The sequence below is a fragment of the Taeniopygia guttata genome, chromosome 1 (assembly GCF_048771995.1).
Source record: "Taeniopygia guttata chromosome 1, bTaeGut7.mat, whole genome shotgun sequence".
Taxonomy (NCBI): Eukaryota; Metazoa; Chordata; class Aves; order Passeriformes; family Estrildidae; genus Taeniopygia; species Taeniopygia guttata.
In genome coordinates this window covers 70,150,193-70,172,730 of record NC_133024.1, presented here as the reverse complement: position 1 = coordinate 70,172,730, position 22,538 = coordinate 70,150,193, and the positions used below count along the sequence as shown (strand labels likewise).

General features: G+C 39.0%; 3 protein-coding genes across 12 annotated transcripts in view; 1 reads left to right on the top strand and 2 right to left on the bottom strand.

Moving 5' to 3' along the window:
- Positions 1-2,507: 2,507 nt before the first annotated feature.
- On the bottom strand, positions 2,508-13,533 carry SKA3 (spindle and kinetochore associated complex subunit 3). Of its 4 annotated transcripts, none has more exons than XM_072930798.1 (9): positions 13,225-13,533; positions 11,636-11,700; positions 10,590-10,755; positions 8,263-8,698; positions 6,454-6,557; positions 5,557-5,744; positions 5,138-5,353; positions 4,882-5,000; positions 2,508-4,043 (listed from the first exon to the last, which is right to left on the bottom strand). In XM_072930798.1, the coding sequence occupies exons 1-9, from the start codon at positions 13,325-13,327 to the stop codon at positions 4,010-4,012; spliced, it is 1,431 nt and encodes a 476-aa protein (XP_072786899.1). In that variant the 5' UTR covers positions 13,328-13,533; the 3' UTR covers positions 2,508-4,009. The 4 variants fall into 4 exon arrangements, with proteins under 4 accessions (XP_072786899.1, XP_030131317.4, XP_030131307.4 ...); XM_030275457.4 differs by having other exon boundaries at positions 5,138-5,350; positions 13,225-13,432; XM_030275447.4 differs by having other exon boundaries at positions 8,263-8,695; positions 13,225-13,432.
- On the top strand, positions 13,419-15,019 carry MRPL57 (mitochondrial ribosomal protein L57). 4 transcript variants are annotated; one of them, XM_030275418.4, is made up of 2 exons: positions 13,419-13,526; positions 14,551-15,019. In XM_030275418.4, the coding sequence occupies exon 2, from the start codon at positions 14,556-14,558 to the stop codon at positions 14,865-14,867; it is 312 nt and encodes a 103-aa protein (XP_030131278.1). In that variant the 5' UTR covers positions 13,419-13,526; positions 14,551-14,555; the 3' UTR covers positions 14,868-15,019. The 4 variants fall into 4 exon arrangements, with proteins under 4 accessions (XP_030131278.1, XP_030131283.1, XP_030131271.1 ...); XM_030275423.4 differs by having other exon boundaries at positions 13,499-13,632; XM_030275411.4 differs by lacking the exon at positions 13,419-13,526 and adding an exon at positions 13,611-13,750.
- A 752-nt stretch (positions 15,020-15,771) lies between these two features.
- Positions 15,772-22,538, bottom strand: part of ZDHHC20 (zDHHC palmitoyltransferase 20) — a 49,202-nt gene continuing 42,435 nt past the window's right edge. For all 4 annotated transcript variants that reach the window (XM_072930813.1, XM_072930805.1, XM_030275383.4 and 1 more), the window contains one exon: positions 15,772-21,171. In XM_072930813.1, the coding sequence (XP_072786914.1) occupies positions 21,152-21,171 (20 nt within the window). In that variant the 3' untranslated portion in view covers positions 15,772-21,151. The remainder of the gene's footprint in view (positions 21,172-22,538) is intronic.

Below are 22,538 nucleotides of genomic sequence, written 5' to 3'. Positions count from 1 at the left end.
GTGACAGAGCATCTTATTCCATGGATCATTTCCCATGCAGACACATTTGTGCTACTTTTTTAAAAACTCTTCAACTTGAGTAAGGCAAGATAAGTTCAAAGAAATTCCTGGATCTGGTCAGCTCCTACTATGATGTCAACTCCCTCTTTGTAAAAGTAGGTAATTACTGTAAGAAAAGCAAAGTGTTTTACATTTAAGTTGATATAGGCAGCATCAGCCAATGTCTTCCTGGCAGAAAATTGTGCTCCTTTGGACTAACACACATGTGATTCCATAGTGTGGCCACTGAATATTGTCTTTGCTCCTTGTAAATGCCATAATATCTGTATTATTATCCCACAGGGAGCAAAAAGTTCTCCCAAAACAGAAGGCAGATCCAACACCAGCTACTGCTGTTGATGGAGCATGTGCAACCACCATGAGTGCTAGAACATTTGAATAGTGACAAGTGAGAACAAAACAAATATGACATTTTACAGGAAATTTAAAGCAGCGATGGTGCTTTAAAAAAACAAGGAAGCCCAGACTCCACTTACTGCTCCAGTGGTTAATAAAAATCTTCAATAAAAGCACAAAGGGAGTCACTAGAAGTAATACTTGTCAATTATTCCTTTGATAACCATCTGGGAAGTTTCATTTCACTGAGACTTATAATTGTGTTCAACCTCAGGCAAAGTATCTCCCCAGATAAGACAGCACTGACCCCTTATTAAGGGGCTTCCGGGACAGAACAGTTGAGATGCTCCTTTAACAACAAATGGGATTAGGGGGAGAAGTTTCTGTTAGCTGACAAATTTGATATACTTAAAAAAAAAAAAAAAAAAAAAGAAATATTACGAACCACAGCAAATTAAGGAAAAGTAAAGGCTATGCTTTTTTGGTTACTTCCCAGATGTCTTTAAATACTGAAGAGCAATTTAGCAATTTTGTGCTAGGTTCAATCTTTTCTCAGAGCAGGCACTGCTAGGAGATGTGATCTCCCTCCTCACCCTTCCCTTACATCTGATCCAGCACTCACACGGGCAAAAGCTGAGCTTGAGATTACAGTTCAGAAGGACACACTAGATGAGAAAACAAAAATAATTAGCCTTTCAGTGTCTTGGCAAATGAAGAAATCTATTGTAAAACTTTACAACCCCTAAATTCTGTGCAAGGGAATTGGTGAAACAGCTTCTAGTGGAAGCAGCCCCCAGTTAACCTAAAAAAAGCACAACACAAAACTGTACTCTGGCAATTTTGCTTATTTTCAGGTGATGACTGTCTCTTACAGAACCACTGTGTTTGCTACTTATGTAGCTACTGTTTATCTAAACTGTACTTCCCACAGGCCAAGGCTGTTAAAGAGATTCACTCCACAACAAACCAACTTGAAAATTTAAGTTCCTTTGCATCATTCCCACTTTGACATGTTATTAACTTCAGAGTGCAGCTGGATGAACCTTTCTCCAGCAACACTGGCTTAGGAGGAGTTTTACTCTCCTCCAGCCCCATGGCTGCATCCTTGGTTGTTCCAATATATCAGACAGCCACACACCCACCTGTCCCAACTCCCATGCTACAGCAGATTGCACAAGATTGCATCCAAGTGGGTTTTGAATATTTCCAGAGAAGGAGACTCCCCTGCCTCACTGGGCAGCCTGTTCCAGTGTTTACACTTTCACTGTTGTCATTTCCCGTCCCCCACTCCCATTACTCAAACTACTGTTTAGGACATCCTGAAACCTAAAAGAATTTCAAAGGTGAAGTATAGCAAACTAAAACTAATTTTTGTTTTGCTGTCATGATTTTATCTGTCTTGAAGCAGTGCTTTGCCTATAAAAAAAAGAATACAAACACAAACAACATTAAGTGTATTACAGTAATACTGAAGATAAGAGAAACAAAACTGATGCATACAACTTCATTCCTTGATTCCAAAAAGTCTCATCCCAGTATCACGCCATAACAGCTTGAGTAGACCAGAAGATTTTAAGGTTTCAATTGTCATATTGAAGATAATTATTAGTTAATAATATGTCACAGAAAATATTAAGAGGCAAGCAAAATTATTCAAGTACGTTGCAATGAGAAACCCAGCATTGCAAGGTACAGCTCCACAGTTCCCTAATGAAGGAAAGCATGGTGGAGTGTTGAGTTGTTCTCAGTTTAAGGGAAAAGACTTCTCTAAGCCCTTTTGTGAATTTCATTAGTTGAAGGCAGGGGGAATACAGCAAGGTTGCAGTGGTGCTGCTTGTTCTATTTCATGTTAAAAGGGTATCTGGCCTGCTGCAGGGCAAGAAAGAGACTGCAGGCTGTGAAATCCCTCCTGTTTAGTGCTGGTAAATCTGTCTGGTTGAACCCCTCTTGCTTTGCAGCAAGAATACTTTGTACCTTTCCAAGGCCATGAAATGCCAGAACCAGCACTCACCCCACCAGGTTTTAATCTACACAAAAGCTGGAAGCAGGTGTGGCCCTCGCTCTTTGAAGAAGATGGGTAGAACAAGTAAGTGTTCTTATAGCAGACACCAAGCATTTGAAACAAATTTATTTAGTATCCAAAAATGTAAATTAAGCTCACAGACTGACACACTAATACTTACATAATTTTAAACGGAAACTAGCATTTTCAATGACTGCTCATGTCAAAGCTAGTAGAAAATTACCTTCTCCAATTAATTTGATGTACGCTTATCCTGGAAAATGAATGTAATAGCAGGGAAAAGGCACCTTTACTTGTTAAGTTTTAACCAGGACAAGTCTAAGCAAATGAAGAAATACTTGTGGGGCTCTCTAGATGTTTGCATATCCTGAAGACTTAAAAAAAATGTGGAGCTGAGTTCAGAAAAACATCCACTTATCCCCATCTCCTAGGACAGTCTCTCCCTTCTCATGTGTTGCATGTCTGTCCTCACGTAAATGCAGAATTTCAGTCATCGACTGGAAGACAAATAGTAAGAACAGTCCTGGAGTCACTTAGAGGAATTGCTGACACTGGAAATTGCAAACTGGTTCCAAACAAGGATGCAAAGCTGGGTTTTCTGGTGGAAAACAATAAAAATGCTGGTAGGAAAAGAAATCCTAATTACTATGACTACCAAAAGAGTGCCAAACAGCTCTGCAAACTTCAGCTTGGTGAGCTACTACAGGGTTATATCTGCACATTTAGAAGTGACACCAGCACTGAAGAGAATACACATGGGAGCAGCAGGAGAGGAAGCAATCAGGCCTTCCAGCAAGTTCTTCCAAGCAGCTCAAGATACATATAACTAGTAACAATTGCACATTTTCAACTGATTCACAGTAGAGCCAGAGTCACCTTCTAGGACTACAAAGAAACCAGATGCATAGCACCTGATTGTCACCCTGTTTGTCACCTGATACTATGTAGATACATAAAGAAAGAAGCTGCATGGGGAATGCCTGTCCGCTAGAGAGGTAACAGTCAGTCTGATGCAGGAATGTGTCAGATACATCTTATCACTGCAGAAAGAACTAAAAGCACAGAACTGCTTTAAACAGTAAAGCAGGACTTAACTCTTTCAATACAAAGTTTTACTTGCTTCTGTTGAAGATACCAAATACTGTTGAAGTACTAGACTTCAGTCTCAAGCCCTGAAAGGATGTAGAGTCACCAGAATAGCCAGATATATCCACTTTTTAAAACAATATACTGGACTTCCTTTTATTACAACCTAACTGCACTCTACAGCCTACTGCAAATGCAATCCTACACAACAAACAACTGAAGTACCACCTTGTACATGGACCTTCATTCCTCTTTGAAGTGCAATATATTTAAAACCCCTCAATAAATTTTGACAATAATGTCAATAAAAAAATTAAGCACAAGCTGTTTGTTCAAACAAGTTTGTCCATGTCACAGATAAAGAATTTTTCTCCATTAAAAAAAAGCCTTTTCTCAGTATGACTCCTTCTTCCCACAAGTATTTCCTTTTGCTTTTTGAACTTGTGATGATTTGGTGTTAAGATCAACGAATGCGAAAGTTTCAACATGGTCTTCAGTTTCATTTCAGATGTTTGTCTTGAAAACTCCATGATATCCTCTGAAAATATACCCAGATGTGTTCATGAGTTTATTTAAATCATATTTTGAATTAGCAAGACAGAAACATTGAAACCTTGTCTTTTTTATCTTGACAACAAAAAACGAAGGGTCAGGTAAAGTAAGATTACTCAAATGTATTCTAACTTCCAAGTATAGTAATTTTTTTATCAGTCTCGCTCTGGCTTGTTGTTCCTTACATGTTCCTTGTACCTCCTATTTAAATAATCTTTATAGACCCTAAATGTAACAGATAATCAACAAGCATAATATATATTACATTGAATCAGGAATATGTACACTTTGATAAAGTTTTTATTACAACTTCTTTATATTCAAACTGATTGTGCTCTTTATAAAACTATAATTGAATTGTTCTAAGATTACTTATTATAGTTTTAATTTAAAGTATTTTGTCTTTACCAAAACAAGTGTGAAATCAATTCTCCCTTAGATATTTTTTCGCCAAATTCTTTCATTTTATTGCCTAAATTTACCCAGAAAGCATCCACTGATGCTTTGATTGCCACAAAGCAAAGTATACCTACAGATAAACCTACAGTAAAATTCTGCCTTCCTTTTTTTTTTTTTTTTTTTTTTTTTTTTTTTTTTTTTTTTTTAATTTGGGAGGATTCAAACACACCATCAGCTATAATATTTGTTCTTTACAAACAGGTAGTCATATACCATGCCAAAACCCCAGTTATTTAGTCACAGAAACAAGAGCTGTTTGGATAGTTGAAGAGCAAGCAACTACATGAATTTCTAAGTGTATTAAAGCCTCTTTGTACCTCCTACAAATTAAATTACTTAATCAAATTTGTAAAGTGTAATCATACCTGTTCTCTTTGTTGCTGTAATCAGTGGTATAACTTTCATATCTTGTTGTATTTCCTGCCTTGGTCTCCATTTCCTTGGCTTTAGAAGAGTCTACCTTTTGATTATATTGGGAAAGGATCTATAGGAAACATTAAATACAAATAAAAATAATTACCTAAGAACTCAAAACAGATGTATTACAGATAGGACTAGGCCCTTTAAATTCTAGTATTTTGATATTAAAATCAGTTGGGGAAAAAAAGCATATAAGTTAACCTTTAAAACATTATCTGGTATCCTTGTTATTTCTGGAGGTGGAGGAGTATTGAGTAAATGGTCATAGTGTTCCAGACTGGGAGGGGAAGGGTCCTTAGTATGTTTAAGATACTCATCAGAGCTTGCAGCAAAAGGAATTCTTTCTTCTTTGCACGGTGTATCTTTTGCATCGTTCTTTGTCACTGACTCAAGCTTCTCCCTTGGTGTTACCTGCTGCTGCAAAAGAAGTATTAAATGTCTTCAGTTACATTTACTTATGTTAGGTAAAATACTTAGTAAATGTTCTTACAGAATTACTATTAGAAAGAGCTTTTATAGTGACATAAGAAAAAATAATATTGGAAAAGAACCCCAAACGGGCATTTTAAAACCTGCTTTTGGCAAAGTGTGTGAAAATGTACATAATTGCTATTTGCTACCTTAGCTTCTGCTGTTAACCATCTTGTTTGAAAATCTGGACACTGTGGTGTTGCTGCATGACTGGGAAGAGGCAGTTCCTTTGTCTCTGGTGACCTTGATAATCCTGTATTATTATTTTTGGAAGAGTCCTTCACATCAGGAGTACAGAACACAAATACCATAGGAGAATCCATCCAGTCAGTTGCTGCTATCAAGGGTGAGCAGAATAAAATTAAAAATATATATGTACACACACACATATGTAACTATTACCTGTTCTAGTTTCATTTTCTAAAACATGTGCATCCTTTTAGTTGATATTTTGCTTGATCCATCCAAATTACAGTGTTTCTTAAAGGCAGTAAATGCAAAGTAGTCATTCTAGTCCCACTACTGAATACAACTGAAGAAGCCAAACTTAAATCAGCATTGCTTTACCTTCTCATTTACCCAATTGACACTATGTTTGTCTCAAGATTTAAAAAATAATCTATTTATCCTCTCAAAGAAGTTCTAGCATTACCCTTGAAAGTCTTAAATTACTCTCTTGCTATCCCCTTTCTTTCCTGTCTTGAAACAGATCCAATGGGTATTCTCAGGGAAAAAAAGGCAAAGTTGGCAAAACAGTATTTTTATTTCAAATATGGATAAGCTGCAGTTACAAAATTATGAATTCTTCTGCATAATTCAAATTGGATATGAGTACAAGAATGATAAAAAAAATTATAGGGAGTAAGAAACTTTCCCATAGAAGCCACCAACATGTTTTAGACATTACTACTCATACAATGACTTACCATGAATTAACCATATTTAACCAGAAACACAATTTAAGTTACCCACATGTTTACAATGCATTTGCACATGCATTCTTTAAAAATGCATATGTATATTAATTTCACAGATTATTAACTTACCATTTTTAGCTCTCTTACTGGATTTTGATGCAGGAGTAACCATGAATTCCTTGATTGTCATTTCTGGCAAATTCCCTCCGTTATCATCTCCTCTTTTAACCAACCTGAAAACCAAATCCCCGATTAGCTCTCAAGTATGTGAAGAAGTCACAGTTAAAGGAATATTGCCAACCTAGTCACTTTTCTAGTATTCATTATGAATATGCAAGTAAAAAATTAGTTTTCTCAAATGTTTTATATGAATGTTTAATATATGTTTAAACATTTAAATGAATGTTTTATAGATTTTTTTAATCTGTGATTCTACTGCAATTTGTGGTATGCAAATGTTCGGTCCAGCCACAAATGATCAAATACACGGATATTTCAGTCTAAGGCATTAAGAAAAAGCCAAACCCAAACCAGGTGTACAGGGTAGGACAGATGCCAGAGATTATCAATTCTGTATTAGGGGTTTCACTTTGGAACTGCCTGTAGCCTATGAAATTATATAGAACAAGAGGAACTCTTTTCTGCTTCTAAACTAATAAGGGTTTTGTGAACAGGAAAAGATTTTTTAATTGATTTTTTAAGTTTAAGTAAGATTGTTTATCTTAATAAAATACTATAGAGCTTTCAAGTAATTTTAGTAATTACGTAACTATTTAAAAGGAGAGATCCCAAAATTATTTTAAAAGAAAACTTAGTGATTTCAAAGTGACAAGCTATTTAATATCACTGGAAAGAGAAATTTAAAAAAATATTTTTTTATATCCAAGATTTTCTAGTGAAAAAATGGCATACACAGTTAAGAGAATACTAGGCAAAAGGTGGAAACTTAACTAACCTACACACTAATCTGTGTCTTTAAAGAAAATTATTTTAAATGTTTAAAAAGTAATCTTTACTATCATAACCAGATTTAGATTGTCTCTACAAAATGTCTAAACTGAAAAAATCCCCCAGTAAATGGTATAGGCAGTATATGAGGCAGTACATTTTACTTAGATGAGCACATCTCAAACTTTGGGTTAAATAAAAAAGTAACATTTCAGGTCAGTTTTATCTTTGAAGTCTTAGAGGTAGTTGAAGCCATATGACTTTTAGTTTTTACAGTGAGTTGAACCAGTAGAATTTTTAAAGTGGTTTCATGCATATGATCCTTGTTTTCAAAACAATTTCTCTAAATATCAAATATTAAGGTACTGTCAACTTTTTAAATGAAACATATTGCTAATACTAACTATAAAATCATGACCTATTAACTACATGCATGACCTCACTGCTGCAATTATTTTCCTTTATAATTAGAACAGTGAAAATCTAGAGAAGTCCTTTCAAGAGAAGACTGGAGCAAAAGGAATAAACTGTAAGGTGGGGCTTATGTTAGAGATAATACAGTGCTTCTACAAATTTACTGAATGCTTTACAAACTGTTTTCTGTTTATATTAATAAACCTTCTGCAACCTTTACACTGGCTGTATAATATCTGTGGCAGACAAGCCCAGGCTGAAACCTTTGGTTAAGGAAAACAACAGATCACATTGTGTTTTTCTCTTTGTAACTACATTGTGTATGGATGATTCTTATGCTGCAGTCAAGGCAAGGAGCACAGCAGATATATTTTAAGTCAGCATCTAGCACTGCAATGGGTATGTGAAAAGATGTGTAGGGAGTTAAATGACACAGGACCCAGCACCTGAGAGCTATCATCTGAGCAATCACCCACCTCAAGACAAAGAAGAAGGCCATAGGAGCAAGAAATTAGTACAGCAAGAAGAAAATACAGAAAATTCAGTAGAGAAACAATCTGAACTCCAGTAACTTACTTTTTTAATGTCTGAGAAGCTTTATGAATAAGCGACATCGTATAATCTTCATTCATACACATGGTATGTTCACTAATGCCAAAGTGCTCAAGTTTTGGTGTTACACACTCATAGTCATCCATCTTTAGCCTACATTTTGGTGTTTTGGGCAAAGCCTGTGGCGTTCGCAACCTTAGTGGAGTCTCATTCTTTGCCCTCAGCTGGCGCGCACTGCTCATGTGCTGTGCGCTGTGCGGTGCTTCCAGCGCGCTCCGAGGCCTGGGGAACGCGTACTGTGAAAGCCCAAAGTCGGAGAGCTCGGGGATACGCAGGGGGTCTTTGGGCAACGGCGGCTTCTCTGTAGAAGCAGATAGGTGAGGTACATCATTTGCTTTCTCGTCATCAGATTTATTCTGCACAGACATTGCTGATTCACTGTTAGCTTCATCCTCCTCTTCTTTTTAAGAAAAGAAATGAAAAAAGAATTATGTCAGAAGTTTATTTTAAGAATTTATAAAATGACACTTCCCCAGTATTCAAGTTTTTTTACTTTTTTGTTGTAAAAATTAGATTCCTTCTTTCCCTTTAAAGTACTGAACCTGAAGTTACAACAGGTATCAAAACCTTATATGGCTAAGCTATATTTATAAGTCATACATTTACTGAGTTTCACTCTATTTTTACGTAAGTGTATTTTTCTCCCTGCATGGAGATGAAAAGATTTTTGGAGAAAGAGCAAAGGCTGCATACAGTACTAAAATGCTCATTCTTCAGAAAAACAGTATTGAGGAAAGGTTATGAAGCAGCAACTAAGAACTTGTGAAAGGAGACAGCTTTTTCAGTAACAGTAGTTCACTGCAAAAATATGTAACTGTGTAATTTGTACATTTTTGGAGTTAGATAAAGCAAACACACCTAAATGTTTAAGAATTTCTGCATGATGTAGTAAGTAAAGGACAATGAATATGGTGAAGGGTCTGGAGCACAATTCCTGTGAGGAGCAGCTGAGGGAGCTGGGGTTGTTTAGCCTGGAGAAAAGGAAGCTCAGGGGAGACCTCATCACTGTCTACAGTTGCCTGACAGGAGGGTGTGGCCAGGTGGGGGTCAGGCTCTTCTCGCAAGTAACAAGCGATAGGACCAGAAGACACAGTCTTAAGCTGCACCAGGGAAGATTCAGGTGGGACATTAGCAAGAATTTTTTCACAGAAAGGGTAATTAGACATTGGAATGACTTCCCAGGGAGGTGGTGGAGTCACTGTCTCTGGAGGTGTTTAAGGAAAGACTGGACATGGCACTCAGTGCCATGGTCTGGTTGACTTGGTGGTGTGCAGCCACCAAGTTAACTTAATGATTCAGAGGTCTTTTCCAACTTGGTTCTGTGAGGTGGGTAGGGGGAGGGAGGCTATTTAAAGTAATATACTTTCTGATGTGCAGTGATATGTCTTCAGATGCACTTAGCTTAAAAATATGACTTAAAAAATAATCTAACCTTGTAGCTCTATTTGGAGACTTCTTTAAAAGCAAAGAGGGTATAGGAAGAAAGGTACTACAAAAAATCAGTCTTCTGCCCTATCTGTGTAAAACAGCTATAGGAGCTTAACTTGGACTTCAATATGGTTCACAACCATAATTTTGTTTTGTGTAATGACTGGATAATAATCAGAGAGAAAGTTAAGACCATGTCAGAAGCTTTTTAAAGTCTGATTGGGCCCTTGATACCAAAAGGAGTATGTGTAGTATAGACAGGTGTAGTACTTTAAGTCATTTGGCATATCTGGATTTTTCAGAGAATTCTATGTGCATTTTCTGACTGGATTAAGGACCTCCTTCCCCTCCAATGATCAAGGTGCTATTGCTTGTCACATGCCACCTAATACCCCAGCATTCTTCTCTGGTCCCATTTATGCTGTGAAACACACATTTTAGGATTTTCTCTAGGGCGATTTAAATTAATGAAACCATCACATGTGAATACAAACAACTCAGGTGCATCTACAATAGTTCCTCATGCATGAGAAGTTGAAGCAGTGTAATTCTCTGGGTTATGAAAACATGCTTGCTAACATGTTTTCTGAATATATTTATTACTGAAAAAAAACCCCAAACCCTAAACCAAATAGACACTAACCTAGCGGCATGCCAGAAGATCTAATTTCAAGTGTTTGTGTTTTAGTTAATTCCTACAGCACTAATCACAACAAAATTTTTTACCCTCTGGATATTATTAAAAAGCAAATAACATGGATGTACTTGATCTCCTAATTAATAGAAATATACATATAGTTAAAGAGAAACATTTTATAAAAATAATACTTTTCTGCACATACTGTATTAACAAGAAATATTACCTGTAGAGCCTTCGATATGTGGTTTGTAGCCATATTTCTGGAACAGCTCTCTTATTTTTCCAAGATCTGCTGCATTTCTTTCTATCAAGATTTCACTTGCCTTCATAAACTCATGAACTGCTTTATTTTCAGAGGAAATCTTACCAAGACTGGCACTAATATCTTCCTTTGGGGACAGAGAAGGGAACATAGAAATAGTGATTTTCAAATCATCACATGATAGTTGTTTACACATGAAGCATTTTGGAAGTATTTAATTGCAATTCAGATGAAGATAAGCAGCAAATTTAGGTCTTTTCTATACCTGAAAACCATCAGGCATATACATCTATGGAATACCAGGAATATATAGAGCCTAAGTGTATGAAAACTTACAAAAGTAACTGTAATGATAGCTCATAATATGATAACTACTTACTGGTAACCTTGCCAAGGAAAAAATATGCTTTTACTCTGGAAAAATATGAGGTAACAGCAATTAGTATAGACTCTTACTCTATATGTACAAAGATTTAGTGCAGAGCAGAAAGTCAACTTCATTTTTATATCACTCAATTATTTCTATATTGCTCATTTCTATAACCCATTTTTTCTACTTATGTATAAGGAATAGACAACATTTTTCACAAACTTAACTGAATGGCTGAAGGTACTGGAACTTCTGTGAAGACTGATTTTATTCTAAAGGCTGCTTATGGAAGACAAGCAAGCTTGTCTCTTTTGTTGGGAGCTGCTGTTCCTGAATCATTCTCCTCATACCTTGGCACCACTCCAACTTCCTTGTAACCTTTGTTCCCTGCTTACCTGAGTGACAGTAGTGACTGCAAACTAAGAAACATTGCTAGACCGACTTTGGGTCACCCACAAGTTTTTGGGCATTACCCCAATATCCATGGCCATTATGAGGACTTAGAGGTAAGTGAGTAAATATAAGGGTTATAACTAACGAAGTTGAATTGTGGCTTAATGATCAAAACAGAACCACAAGTTTATGGAACATGCACACACATATAATTTTTCAAGAAGGAAGCAAGCTAAGATATTACCTTCTGAGTCTTGATTTCGCAATGGAGGTCATGCAAGATTGCTAGTGGAGATTCATCTTCACAGTCTTCCAGATGAATGTTCACATAAAAGAGTTTAGAAAGTAAAAGAGGTGTCTTAGTGTTTTAGCATGAAAATAGCGTTCTACATGGTGAATGAATGTAATCTCCTGTATTAGCAGAAGAGAGGCTGGCCATGAGCCGTCAGTGTGCTCTCACACCCACAGAAAGCTCAAATGTGTCCCGGGCTGCATCCACAGGTGGGCAGCAGGGCCAGGGAGGGGATTCCGCTCCTCTGCTCTGCTCAGACCCCACCTGCAGGGCTGCATCAGCTCTGGGGTCCCCGTGCAGGGAGGACAGGGACCTGTTGGAGTGAGTACAGAGGAGGGACACCAGGATGTTTAGAGGGATGGAGCTCCTCTCCTGCAATGAAAGGCTGAGAGAATTGGGATTGTTCAGCCTAGAAAAGAGGCTGCTTCAGGATGAACTAATTGCAGCCTTCCAGTACCTGAAGGGAACTTCCAGTACCTAAAAGATGGAGAAGGACTTTTTTTACAAAGGCAGGTACTGACAGGGCAAGGGGGAATGGATTCACACAAAGAGAGAGAAGATTTAGATTAGATATTAGGAGGAAGTTCTTTGCTGTGAGAATGATGAGGCTCTGGAACAGGCTGCCCAGAGAAGCTGTGGATGCCCCATCTCTGGAAGTGTTCAAGCTCAGGCTGGATGGGGCTCTGAGCACCTTGGTCTAGTGGAAGGTGTCCCTGCCCATGGCAGGTGGTTGGAACTAGGTGATCTTTAAGGTCTGTTCCAATTCAAACCATTTTATGCTTCTATAATATTAGAGATGTTGGAAGCATACATTAGAGAAAGAGAGTCAATATAGACAAAACCAAAGAGAACTAGTTCCTGTCAGGTACTTCACACAGCAAAAAACTGTTCTTTGTACAATGTGTTAAACTCCACAGAGAAATTGCCTGGGCTTTCACTTCAGCGTTGCAGCTAATACTGTATATGACAGATATTGATAAAACAAATACGACCCTGGGCTGTCAAGAATTGCTTGTGTTAGCATTTTATCATTAAAGAGGTCAGATGAAATCAGAAAAATGGCGATATAGAGACCAGTGAAAAGAAAAATTCAGCAGAAAATTGAATTCTTCCATCGTATTTGCCTGTGGGCAGATGCATCACTCACTTACACAACACAGCAGACATTACTTTTTAAACTGCAAACCAAGGCTAATGCAAACACTATAGCAGAGGGCACCTGCTACGTGACAAGACATAGCATAGAGATAAAGACAATTAGAAGCCTGAGCTATCTGTCCAGAGAGAGAATATGCCCTGGAAATGTTTTCCTACATCGATCCACGAAAAAAAGAAAAAGAAGCAAGAACGTGATAAGAAAACTCAGCCACACACCCATAAAGGAGCTCAGAGAGACAAGGAGACCGGGAGGAGCCCGAGCAAGCCCCAGGCCGAGCTCCCGGCGGAGTGCGGGCACAGCGGCGGGCAGGAACGCAAACCGAGCCAGGGGCCCCGAGGAACAACCGCGGAGCCAGCGGCCTACGGCGGCGGGCTGCCCTTACCCGCGTCCTCCCGGCGCATGGCCTGCTGCAGCTGCTTCACCTCCTTCTCCACCGTGAGGGCCAGCTCCCGCAGCCTGCCGAAGAAGGCGCCGGTCGCGGCCATGGCTCCGAGCGGGGCGCGGAGGCGGCGGGGCCGGGCCGGGCCGCGCGCGCCGCCGGGGCCTTCAAACTGCCGCCGGCGCGAGCCCCATTGGCGCCGCCGCGCCCCGCCCGCCGCTGAGTCTCGCGAGAGCCGCTCCCCGCCCGCCCGTCCGCCGCCATCTTGGCTCCTCCGCGGGGCGCGCAGCCGCCGCCGAGTGCGGGTGAGTGGGGCCGGAGGGGACGTGGGGCGGCGGTGCCCCCGCGGATCCGCTCCTAAACCGGGGCGGAGAGTGGGACACCGGCGTGCACCTGCACCGTGGGAACGGGGTGGGTTGGCTTCTCTTAGCGGCAGTGCCGCTTTGTGCCGTGCTGGAAGTGCTTAGGTGACTTACTTGTCACGGCAGCAAAGCTGACGGTTCATGAAGGGTTGGGACAACTCTCTCAGGTCCCCGGTGTGGTTCCTGAGGATGTCCTGTGCAGGGCCAGGGGGACTCGATGATCCTTGTGGGTCCCTTCCAACTCCGCGTATTCAGTGATTCTCTAAAGCTGATGAAATTCCCTGTAATGTGAAGCCTGGGCATTAGCGGGTGTCGGGTGTGGGACTAATGAGCAAAGAGCATTTCTGTGAAGTTTAAACGTCATTCGGTCTTCCTGCCCCTTACACCCAGCGTGTTCTGTCAGGATCTGTTGGTGCTTTCCGCTTACACCGCTTGGTCTAATTCAGGATATTGCTTCTCCCTACCAACCAGATTTCCCTCGGTCAGGATACAGGCTAAGTAATTACGTACTAATCAGCTTACGGAGAGACTGTAGTCCAAAACCTCATGCTGAGGAAAAGGCCAGATTTGGATCGAGAAGACAGAGATGGAAATACTGTTTTGACAACACAGCTATTTGAAGAAGGCATGAGGGAAGTGAACCCTTCATTCTTGAATATCTGTGACTGGATTTTTCTTAAATAATTTATGGAGGATATGCTTTAATTGCAGTGTAAGGATAACTGAATAAATTCTTAAGTTACATAATTCCCAATTCCCTTTTTCTGATTGTTAAGTTTCCAGTGTATCTGGCCTTGTGCTGCCTGCTGCGTGTGATGGTTTGTGAGTACCCGGCTCTGAGCTTAAACCTTCAAACTAGCCAGCTGATAGGCAGTGGAGTGAATGCAGGGCTTTTCATCTTTCTTGTCAAAGTTTTATTTTTGTCCCTAAGGTAATGAGTATTTTATATTTCTGTTTATGTTTTAAGGCAAAATGTTTTTAACAACAGTATTACTGCGGAAGAGAATTCCTGGGAAACAATGGATTGGGAAGTACAGGCGACCAAGAGAGGTTACCATTTCAATGAAGCAAGCAATGATCCGAAGGTTGGAAATTGAAGCAGAGAATGAATATTGGCTCAGCCGGCCTTACCTGACACAGGAACAGGAATACAAACACAACACTGAAGAGAGACGTGCCAAGTGGGAAGCTTTCAAAAGCCTGAAACAAGCCAAGTTTCCTGAGCACAGATATATCAGCGATCATTTAAACCACTTAAATGTGACAAAGAAGTGGACATGTTGAATAATACAGCATATTTATATTTGGTAGATGTTGTGCACTACCCTGGGATCTGCTCTCATACCTATTATGGTATTTCACCATAATTAGGGTGGGTGACAAATAAGATGTTGCTTTGGTGTACAAAATACTACATTAAAAATAGTCCTCTGGAACAGCGTATGTTTTATTATTATTGCCGTGTTAGAGAAGTTCTTTGGATGCCTCTCTACCATCTGCCCACCCTCTGTTCTTCAGGGCTTAAACAGCAAATTACCAGGTGCAGTGGTGATTTATAGATAACTGAGTTTATAGCTTCAGTGATTGCCTTCTGAAAGCCTGGAGAACACTCCTGCCTTGTTGAAAAGGCTCATCTGCTGGTACTGGCCACATGGCTTGAGCCAGTCACTCTCCCTTCCTCAGGGATTGTTCTGTGTACACCAGGTACTTGAGACATGACTATCACACTTGCCATCAGGCATACAAGGACCAAGGGGAACTAGAACTGTAGAGACAGGGGTATGAGGCTGGAATTCATGGAATGTTATAAAATGTTCAATTTTTTAAAAAAAAACTTTCTGGAAATAATTGTTGATCTTAACTTCCAGTGTCATTGTCATGTCAGTGCCAACTTGGGTGTTACAGCTCTCTTACACAGATTGTTCCTGACCTAAAAGGAACATGGCTGATTTCCTGTTTGAGCAGTTGATTTCTAAGTCAGGTTTAGTGTCATGGAGGAATAAGATTTAGCCACAAGTCAGGCTTTTTATTTCCCCACAAGACCCAATGACCTGGAAGATGTGTCAAGAGTGAGTGTAATCTTAGGTTTGTTGTAGCTGGAGTGTAAAAACCAGAGCAATGGTGCAGTGTTTCCCAGGTAGGCAGTTTTCCTTGGTGATCTAATAATACAGATGCTACAGCTGAGCACTTTCCAGATTCTTTCACATATTTTTATTAAGTTGATGTTGCATTCAATAATGAATTCAAGTGTCAAGTCTATTCATATAACTTTGGAAAAGAGGCTTAAAATGGTACTTTTTTATTAAACACGGATTATACTTCAGAGAAGTATGAACAGGTCTGAACACTGATGTACAAAATCTTGAATGCACTTTCATTGGTTGTAAATGGCTTAAGAGAACTTTATGGAAAAGTATACATATGGGGAAAATGCAAATACAATTAAAACATGAAGGAACTTCCAGGCAAAGCAATGTGATTTTGTATTTAATTCATTTATAAAAGCCCATTTCAAAAAGTTACTTCAAGTATTAAACTATAAATGGCAACGTTTTCTCTGTGCATAGGATGAGTCCTATCTGTAACATACAAAAAAATACTATAAGTGCGTCATTATTACAGGTATCTTTTACACATCATCCCAAACTTAAATACAGCTCATTCAAAGTTTAGGCAGCACAATTAAAAATAACCTTGTGGCAATAAAACAGCTGAGACATTGTGATTAGTGCAAATGTTGATGACCCTTGCTGGCAAATACAAAAGGAACTTAAGAGATAACCCAGGACGTTTCATTCATCTAAGTTAAAAGCGGAACAGACTTAACAGCAGGAATGTTGCCTCGCTCTGGGATAGCTTCATGATTGTAAATTCCCATTTAGGAAGATTTAAGTTTCCCATAATAAAGCTGATAACAGGATAAGGGACAGGAGAAATCACAGAGGACCATGCTAAGTGTCTTTAAGTTGTCAGCTAAACTGTAAACGGAAGGGAATCAGCATGTCACTCCCAATGCTTTGGTGACAAAGTATACAAATTCTTCATCTGTGACACATCTACTTGACTGTTGAGCATGAGCTCTCTGTTTCTTAGGGCAGGGGGTAGGAAGAAAGACGGGGAAAGCTCCCAAAACCAAAGAAAGCGATCTGTAAACATTATCAGACTTCACTACCTAATGGAAACAAATTCAAGTAAAGGCTTTAGAAAACAAATGACCAAACACCTGTTTAATCCACATGAAAACAAACTACTCGTAGCTTCATGATGTTTCACGACAGCTACATAATTAAGAAAAATGTGTATAAAAAGCTCTATATACAAAATAAATGGATAGAAATGAGTGTAACAAACGTGTTCAGTACTAAATCACTTCACGTGCAGCTGCTCTCTTTGGTGCCATTTAGGGATAAAAGAGCCTCTGAAGCTGCACGCATCGCTGTTTTTTAGGTACTGCAAAAAGACATTTGTGAGCTAAAAGTAACTGCTGTTTGGAGCCTCTCTAAATGCACACCCAAATCCCCCAGTCAGAACATACACTCTCCCCCTTGGAGAACATATGCTATGAAACTCAAAGCTGTTGTGGTTTTGCTATTATTCGACTTCTAAATAAAAATCTGGTCAGTTGTTGCTCCAGATCCAGGCAGATTTGGTCAATCTGTGTCGGGACCAGCGCATCTTAGTAAATCTACCAGACTTTAATACTGCTGCAACCACTGCAGTTTTTGTCCTCTTGGGGCTCTGCTTAGCCACAATTGGACCATACTTCGGTTAGATCATGAAGTCTTTGTGTAGAAATTCATCCCAACCCAAAAGACGATTTATAAATAATAGAGAACCACACAAGACTAAAGGAAAGAAACAGTACCTGAAAACCGTGAGTATTCAGCACTCTAGAGAACAGGACCAGTTTGCAAAAACAGAATACCAAAAATAGCTTGGTACTTGGAAATTCCACACTTGAGAGGCAGCTTTAATAAAAATATGACTGTGATTTCTATTCAAATCACTAAAAATAGAAGTGACTAAACTTCCTCTAAAGTAACCTTCTGATTATTTTAAATGGAGGTTTCTAATCACATCTGACTTGTATCAATACAGTATCAAAAGAATACTGTAGGAAGTCAATTAATGACAGAAACCTACTCCTCTTCCTGCCCTCCTCCCATATTACGCCTTTGGTAGGCACAGTAATGATGTGTGTCTTGTACTCTCTGTGAGTAACTAACAGTAAGAAAAAAAAAAACAGTATTGTGTAGTTTTAAGTAATTTCTATTTGTGGATTTTCCTGCCTCATATTCACAGGGACAGGTTTGTTTCAAGAAATTTCAGAAAAATGAAATCCTCCCCTACATCAGGCTTCTGTTCTCACACTGGGAATTTAAAGCTTTTTTTTCATTACTTTTTGAGCGTATGTAGATTTTTTTAAAAGAGAAAAGCAGAAAGAAACAAGAAAGCAGTTTCTAACTGCAGCCAATGTCAACTATCCTACAATAACTACTACGTATGGCTTGTAGTAGTCATTACTTTAATGGATCTAAAAGCTTAAGGGCTGCTATTTTTAATGACAACCTAAGTATTTTCAAGACTCCCTGATAAAGAGTGGGCTAAACCACAAAACCAGCATTTACAAAACGGCCCAACACCCTAAACAGTTGTTTTCTCAGGATCCATCCCCCTTCTGATCTGACCATGGGGCAAAAGTACCCCCTTCCTGCTGCCCCTGCCTCTGCTGGTAGGGACACATGGCTGCTTGCAGCCCAGCAACCAAAGAGCCATTCTGCTCCCTCATGGATTTGCTGGCACAGCACAGCCTAGGGAGTGCTCAGGACAGAATCCAAAGGCAGAGGATGTTATCCTGGCTGCCTTAGCCATGATACCTCCCCCAAAGCCCAGGCCTGCCAGGAAAACCTAACTTCACTTACTGGCATGCCCTTGGAGTTCAGCAGTACAATTCCCTTAGAGAACTTAATTCCTTTAAATCAGCCTGGGGTTTCTCTTAGTCCCCAGTTCCCCAGGAGGAAAAAAACCAAAAGTGATTGTGGGTGGTAAATGTGGGAGAATCATCTTTCTATCATTTTACTATGTTTCGTGGTTGTCAAAGTGACTTTCAGTAATGCCTACTTTTACACCAACAGTAACTCTGGCCTCAGGATTATCCTAAAACCACTGCTCCTTTTCTCACCTCAAATATGAATTAAAACCTAGGACAAAATATTCCTGTGATCTGCATAAACATGTCAGAAATGTCAGTTCTTCATGAAATGTCCACAAAAATGTCCATCAGATATACAAATAAGTGGTTTCAGAAGAGCTGCACTTGTTAGAAAATGCACATGGAGATAGCACAGTCTGTTTACTTGCATTTTTTTCCTGTAGATTCACTATCCTGACTAAAGAAATCAAACCAGTTCTCCTGATGTTGGCCTACAGGATACATACATTCATGGGAGGGGGGTGGTATATGAAGCACTTTGGGAAGCAGAGACCATATTGCTGAGTTCAGCGATACTTAGGATTCTGACATACATTTTGCTAATAGTTCTGCTGGATGATATCTGTGCATGGACATGTTATTTCAGCTATAATACATGGATGCAGTAAAAGCCAGATGATATCCCAGGCCCTCCATGACAGTTCCACCAGTGTTTGGGGCTGCAAATTTTGGTATTCAGAACAAGCCATTTGAACATGCAGTCTTCCTTCTGTTATCTTCCCCAAGAAATTTTGCTGGTACGATACTGCTGAGAGCTTATGTTAAAATGGGCACTTCTCACTTAGAGAAGAAAAAGCTAAACCTTTCTGATCAATGTGTAGCAAATGCTTTTGTAAGTTTTGGAATTAGCAAATGCAAAATTTCTTATACAGAGTTTGAAGAAACATTCTGCAACTTTTATAAAACATGCAAGTTTGGACCATTCCTTCTGTCGCAAGGATATCCAACAGTGAAATCATAGGTTCTCAAAGAGTTCTTGTTCCGGAAGATTAATATTTAAGAAAAATTTATTATATCCAAAGACAAAAAATACTTATTTTAAACCTTACATACTCGATACCTTAGTATTTCCATCATAAATATATTTAACTCAAGTAGCAATCAGTCTGGGAGACAAAACAAACAGGTTCTTTTGGACTAAATCATCAATTTGACTACTACCTTCAGTCTGTATCAACAGGGCTCATGTCTATTCGTAATCATCAGCAGCTGAACATCAGAAATCTTACAGAGAGAAAAATAGTATTTGTCACTCTTTCCAGGTGCAAAATTCCAATACCACCCAAAGATGAGTTAGCAGTCTTCTCTGTAGAGAAGTGAGGAAAAAAAAACCCCCATGTTATTTGCTGTAGGTCTTGAGCTAAGGATGGGATGGACTTGAATCCTCACACAGGGAACACATTTCACCTTTTGTAAGCATTGCTGCACAAAGCCATCAGTCTTTAACAATTTCAGCATCACTTAAACTGGACTTGAAAGTGGGAGACTAAAGGATGCAATTTTTCAGTGTGCTAACACAGATCTATGATGTAACACTAACCTTCTTGTAAATACCTGATATTTGTACTTTAGAACCAATAAAACCTTGTTCCTTTATTAAAAAGATAAAACAAAAGTATAAAACAGTATAAACCATCAGGAGTCCCATGGAAAAAGCAGTACTTTGCTGTTTCTGTTTTCTAGAAACACAACTGCAATATGGTTTTTCTCAGGGGTACCATTTTGTTGCTGCCTTCACAGAACACAGCAAACAGTAACAGAAAATGTAACAACTGTTAATTCCTTTTTGGACTGCCTTTTCCTTGTATGCTGACTGACAATTGTTGGAAAGTAATAATCCATGTTTTTTTCAACTAAAACACAAGTCTTCTTTTTTGAGCTCTGTCTGTGGTATGGTTAAATAAATCAAGTTAAAATTATGAGGAAGCTCAATCCTATAGCAAAAAAGCAACACCCAAGTTAAAGGTTTTTATGTTGTTGGCATTACCTTGCTCCAAAGCACAGCTAGTAGAAAGAACCCTCAGTCCCAAAAGACTTGGAGAGCTGTGATCATGGGGTAGATTGGTTAATAGGGAGAGAGGAGAAACACCATCCAGTCTCTTCCCCATCACCGGGCATCTGAACTATGTATATTCCCACTTCAGACTTGCTGACCATGCTCTAAGCTGACTCTGTTGTTTTTTTTTTCCTTTTCTTCCGTACTCTGGAGACCTGCTATGGAAGTGCCTTCTGCAGTGCCTAAGGTATGACGTTTGCCCGTGAGGAGGTACGAGTCTCTGCAATATACCCCCGCCACTGCAGCATAAAAGAAATGCATAGTTCCCACTCTGGACCTTGTGCATCCAAGCAGGGCACTTCTGGATCTGGCCCTTTGGTAGCAGTATATAATTCAGTGTTGCATAAATGCACATTAAGCATCTTAAGGCATCTGTCTTAACTTCCCTGCTCTGCAATAGTGCTTACAAGAATCCATTGTACTGTGCAGAAACTTGAATTTCTTGTCTCTTCCTAAAATGTTCATGTTCCATTTTTTCCTGCTCAACTTCTTCCAAACAAAATTAAGTAATATTCAAGCTCAAAATGTGTTGCAGAAACCTAATGAAACAATAAAAGGTAATTAATGGAATTATTCAATTAGCTTTGAAGAAACACATCATAGTGCATTACACAAATGCATCTGGGTAATATGATTTACAGACTTCTGATTAAGGTAAGTAGTTAAGGCAACTTCAACTCAGAAATAACCTTCTGGGAGGTGTGGGGTTTTGTTCTTCTTATGTTTTAGAAGCTTATCAGCGCTAAGAACATCAATCCATCAGCACTGATCTGCATCTAAAGCATCCAGGATCCCTGACTGGCAATTCAATTTTTAAATTAAATTGATAGATGTGAAGACACAAATGGTATTTACCTAGGTGAGGCTGGGGGACTGGCCTTCTTCTGCAAATCAAGCTTTATACACTAGAATAAGCCATGACTTTGCTTCTGCTGTGTTACGGGCCCAAAATTCAAAAATACACCTATTGGCTTGCTACAGGGTTTTATGGAAGTGCATTGAACAGATCCTGGATCTCACAGCTACTGTACAGTTGCTTAGAAATGCAGGATTGGGATTAACCATCTTGGCCTAAACCGTGATCAAATCCAACTGAACTCAGAATGGTTTCAACATTGTGTTACTGAGTTGATTTAAGGTAACACATATCCAAATGCTTTTTAATTGGGTGCAATTATGCACTTTTATTTATACAACTTTTAAAACTAGTGTAGTTGGGGCAAGTGCAACACAAAGTACAAATTCTTCCTTTATTAAATCTGGCCTCATTTTAGGAAGAGAGTGAGATAGAAAAGAAATTGATCTCAAACTATTACCAAATAATTGTCTAGCTTAAAACAGTCATCTATGCTCCCTCTCTAGGTCAGTGGAAAGAAAGATTAAGACCTTTCTATAATACCCTATCAAAGGCTGCTGGGATGAGCTGCTCTCAGAAACTTCTATTCCTCTCCATGAAGAACAGAAAATCCTTCGTAACGTATTTAGATCAGATTAGGTTTTTTATAGCTGGAGGCTGAAAGGAACCCCTTGCTTAGGATATTCTTTTGCACATTTATACAGCATTAAGAAAAGTTGGAAAGGGGAAGCTTACCATTGGTGAGTTCTCATGGTTGAGTAGGTTTTTCAAAAGTTATAACTACCTACTTGGTCTTGTATGAGTTTACACTGAGCAGTCTAACCAACATGAGCCCAAGCATCACACCATCACCCACAAAGACCTTTTAGAAAGTTTTTTCTTTTCCTTTAAAACAAACTAACCCCCTCCCAAAACCATAATTTTAGGTCAGAAGGCTCCTTAAAAAAATAAAAAGAAAGGAAATAAAAGTAATCCTAAAACTACCTACCAAATTCAAGTGTAGTGTTTTATTTCTGATAAAAATGTGAATTACTTGCAAAAACATCCCTC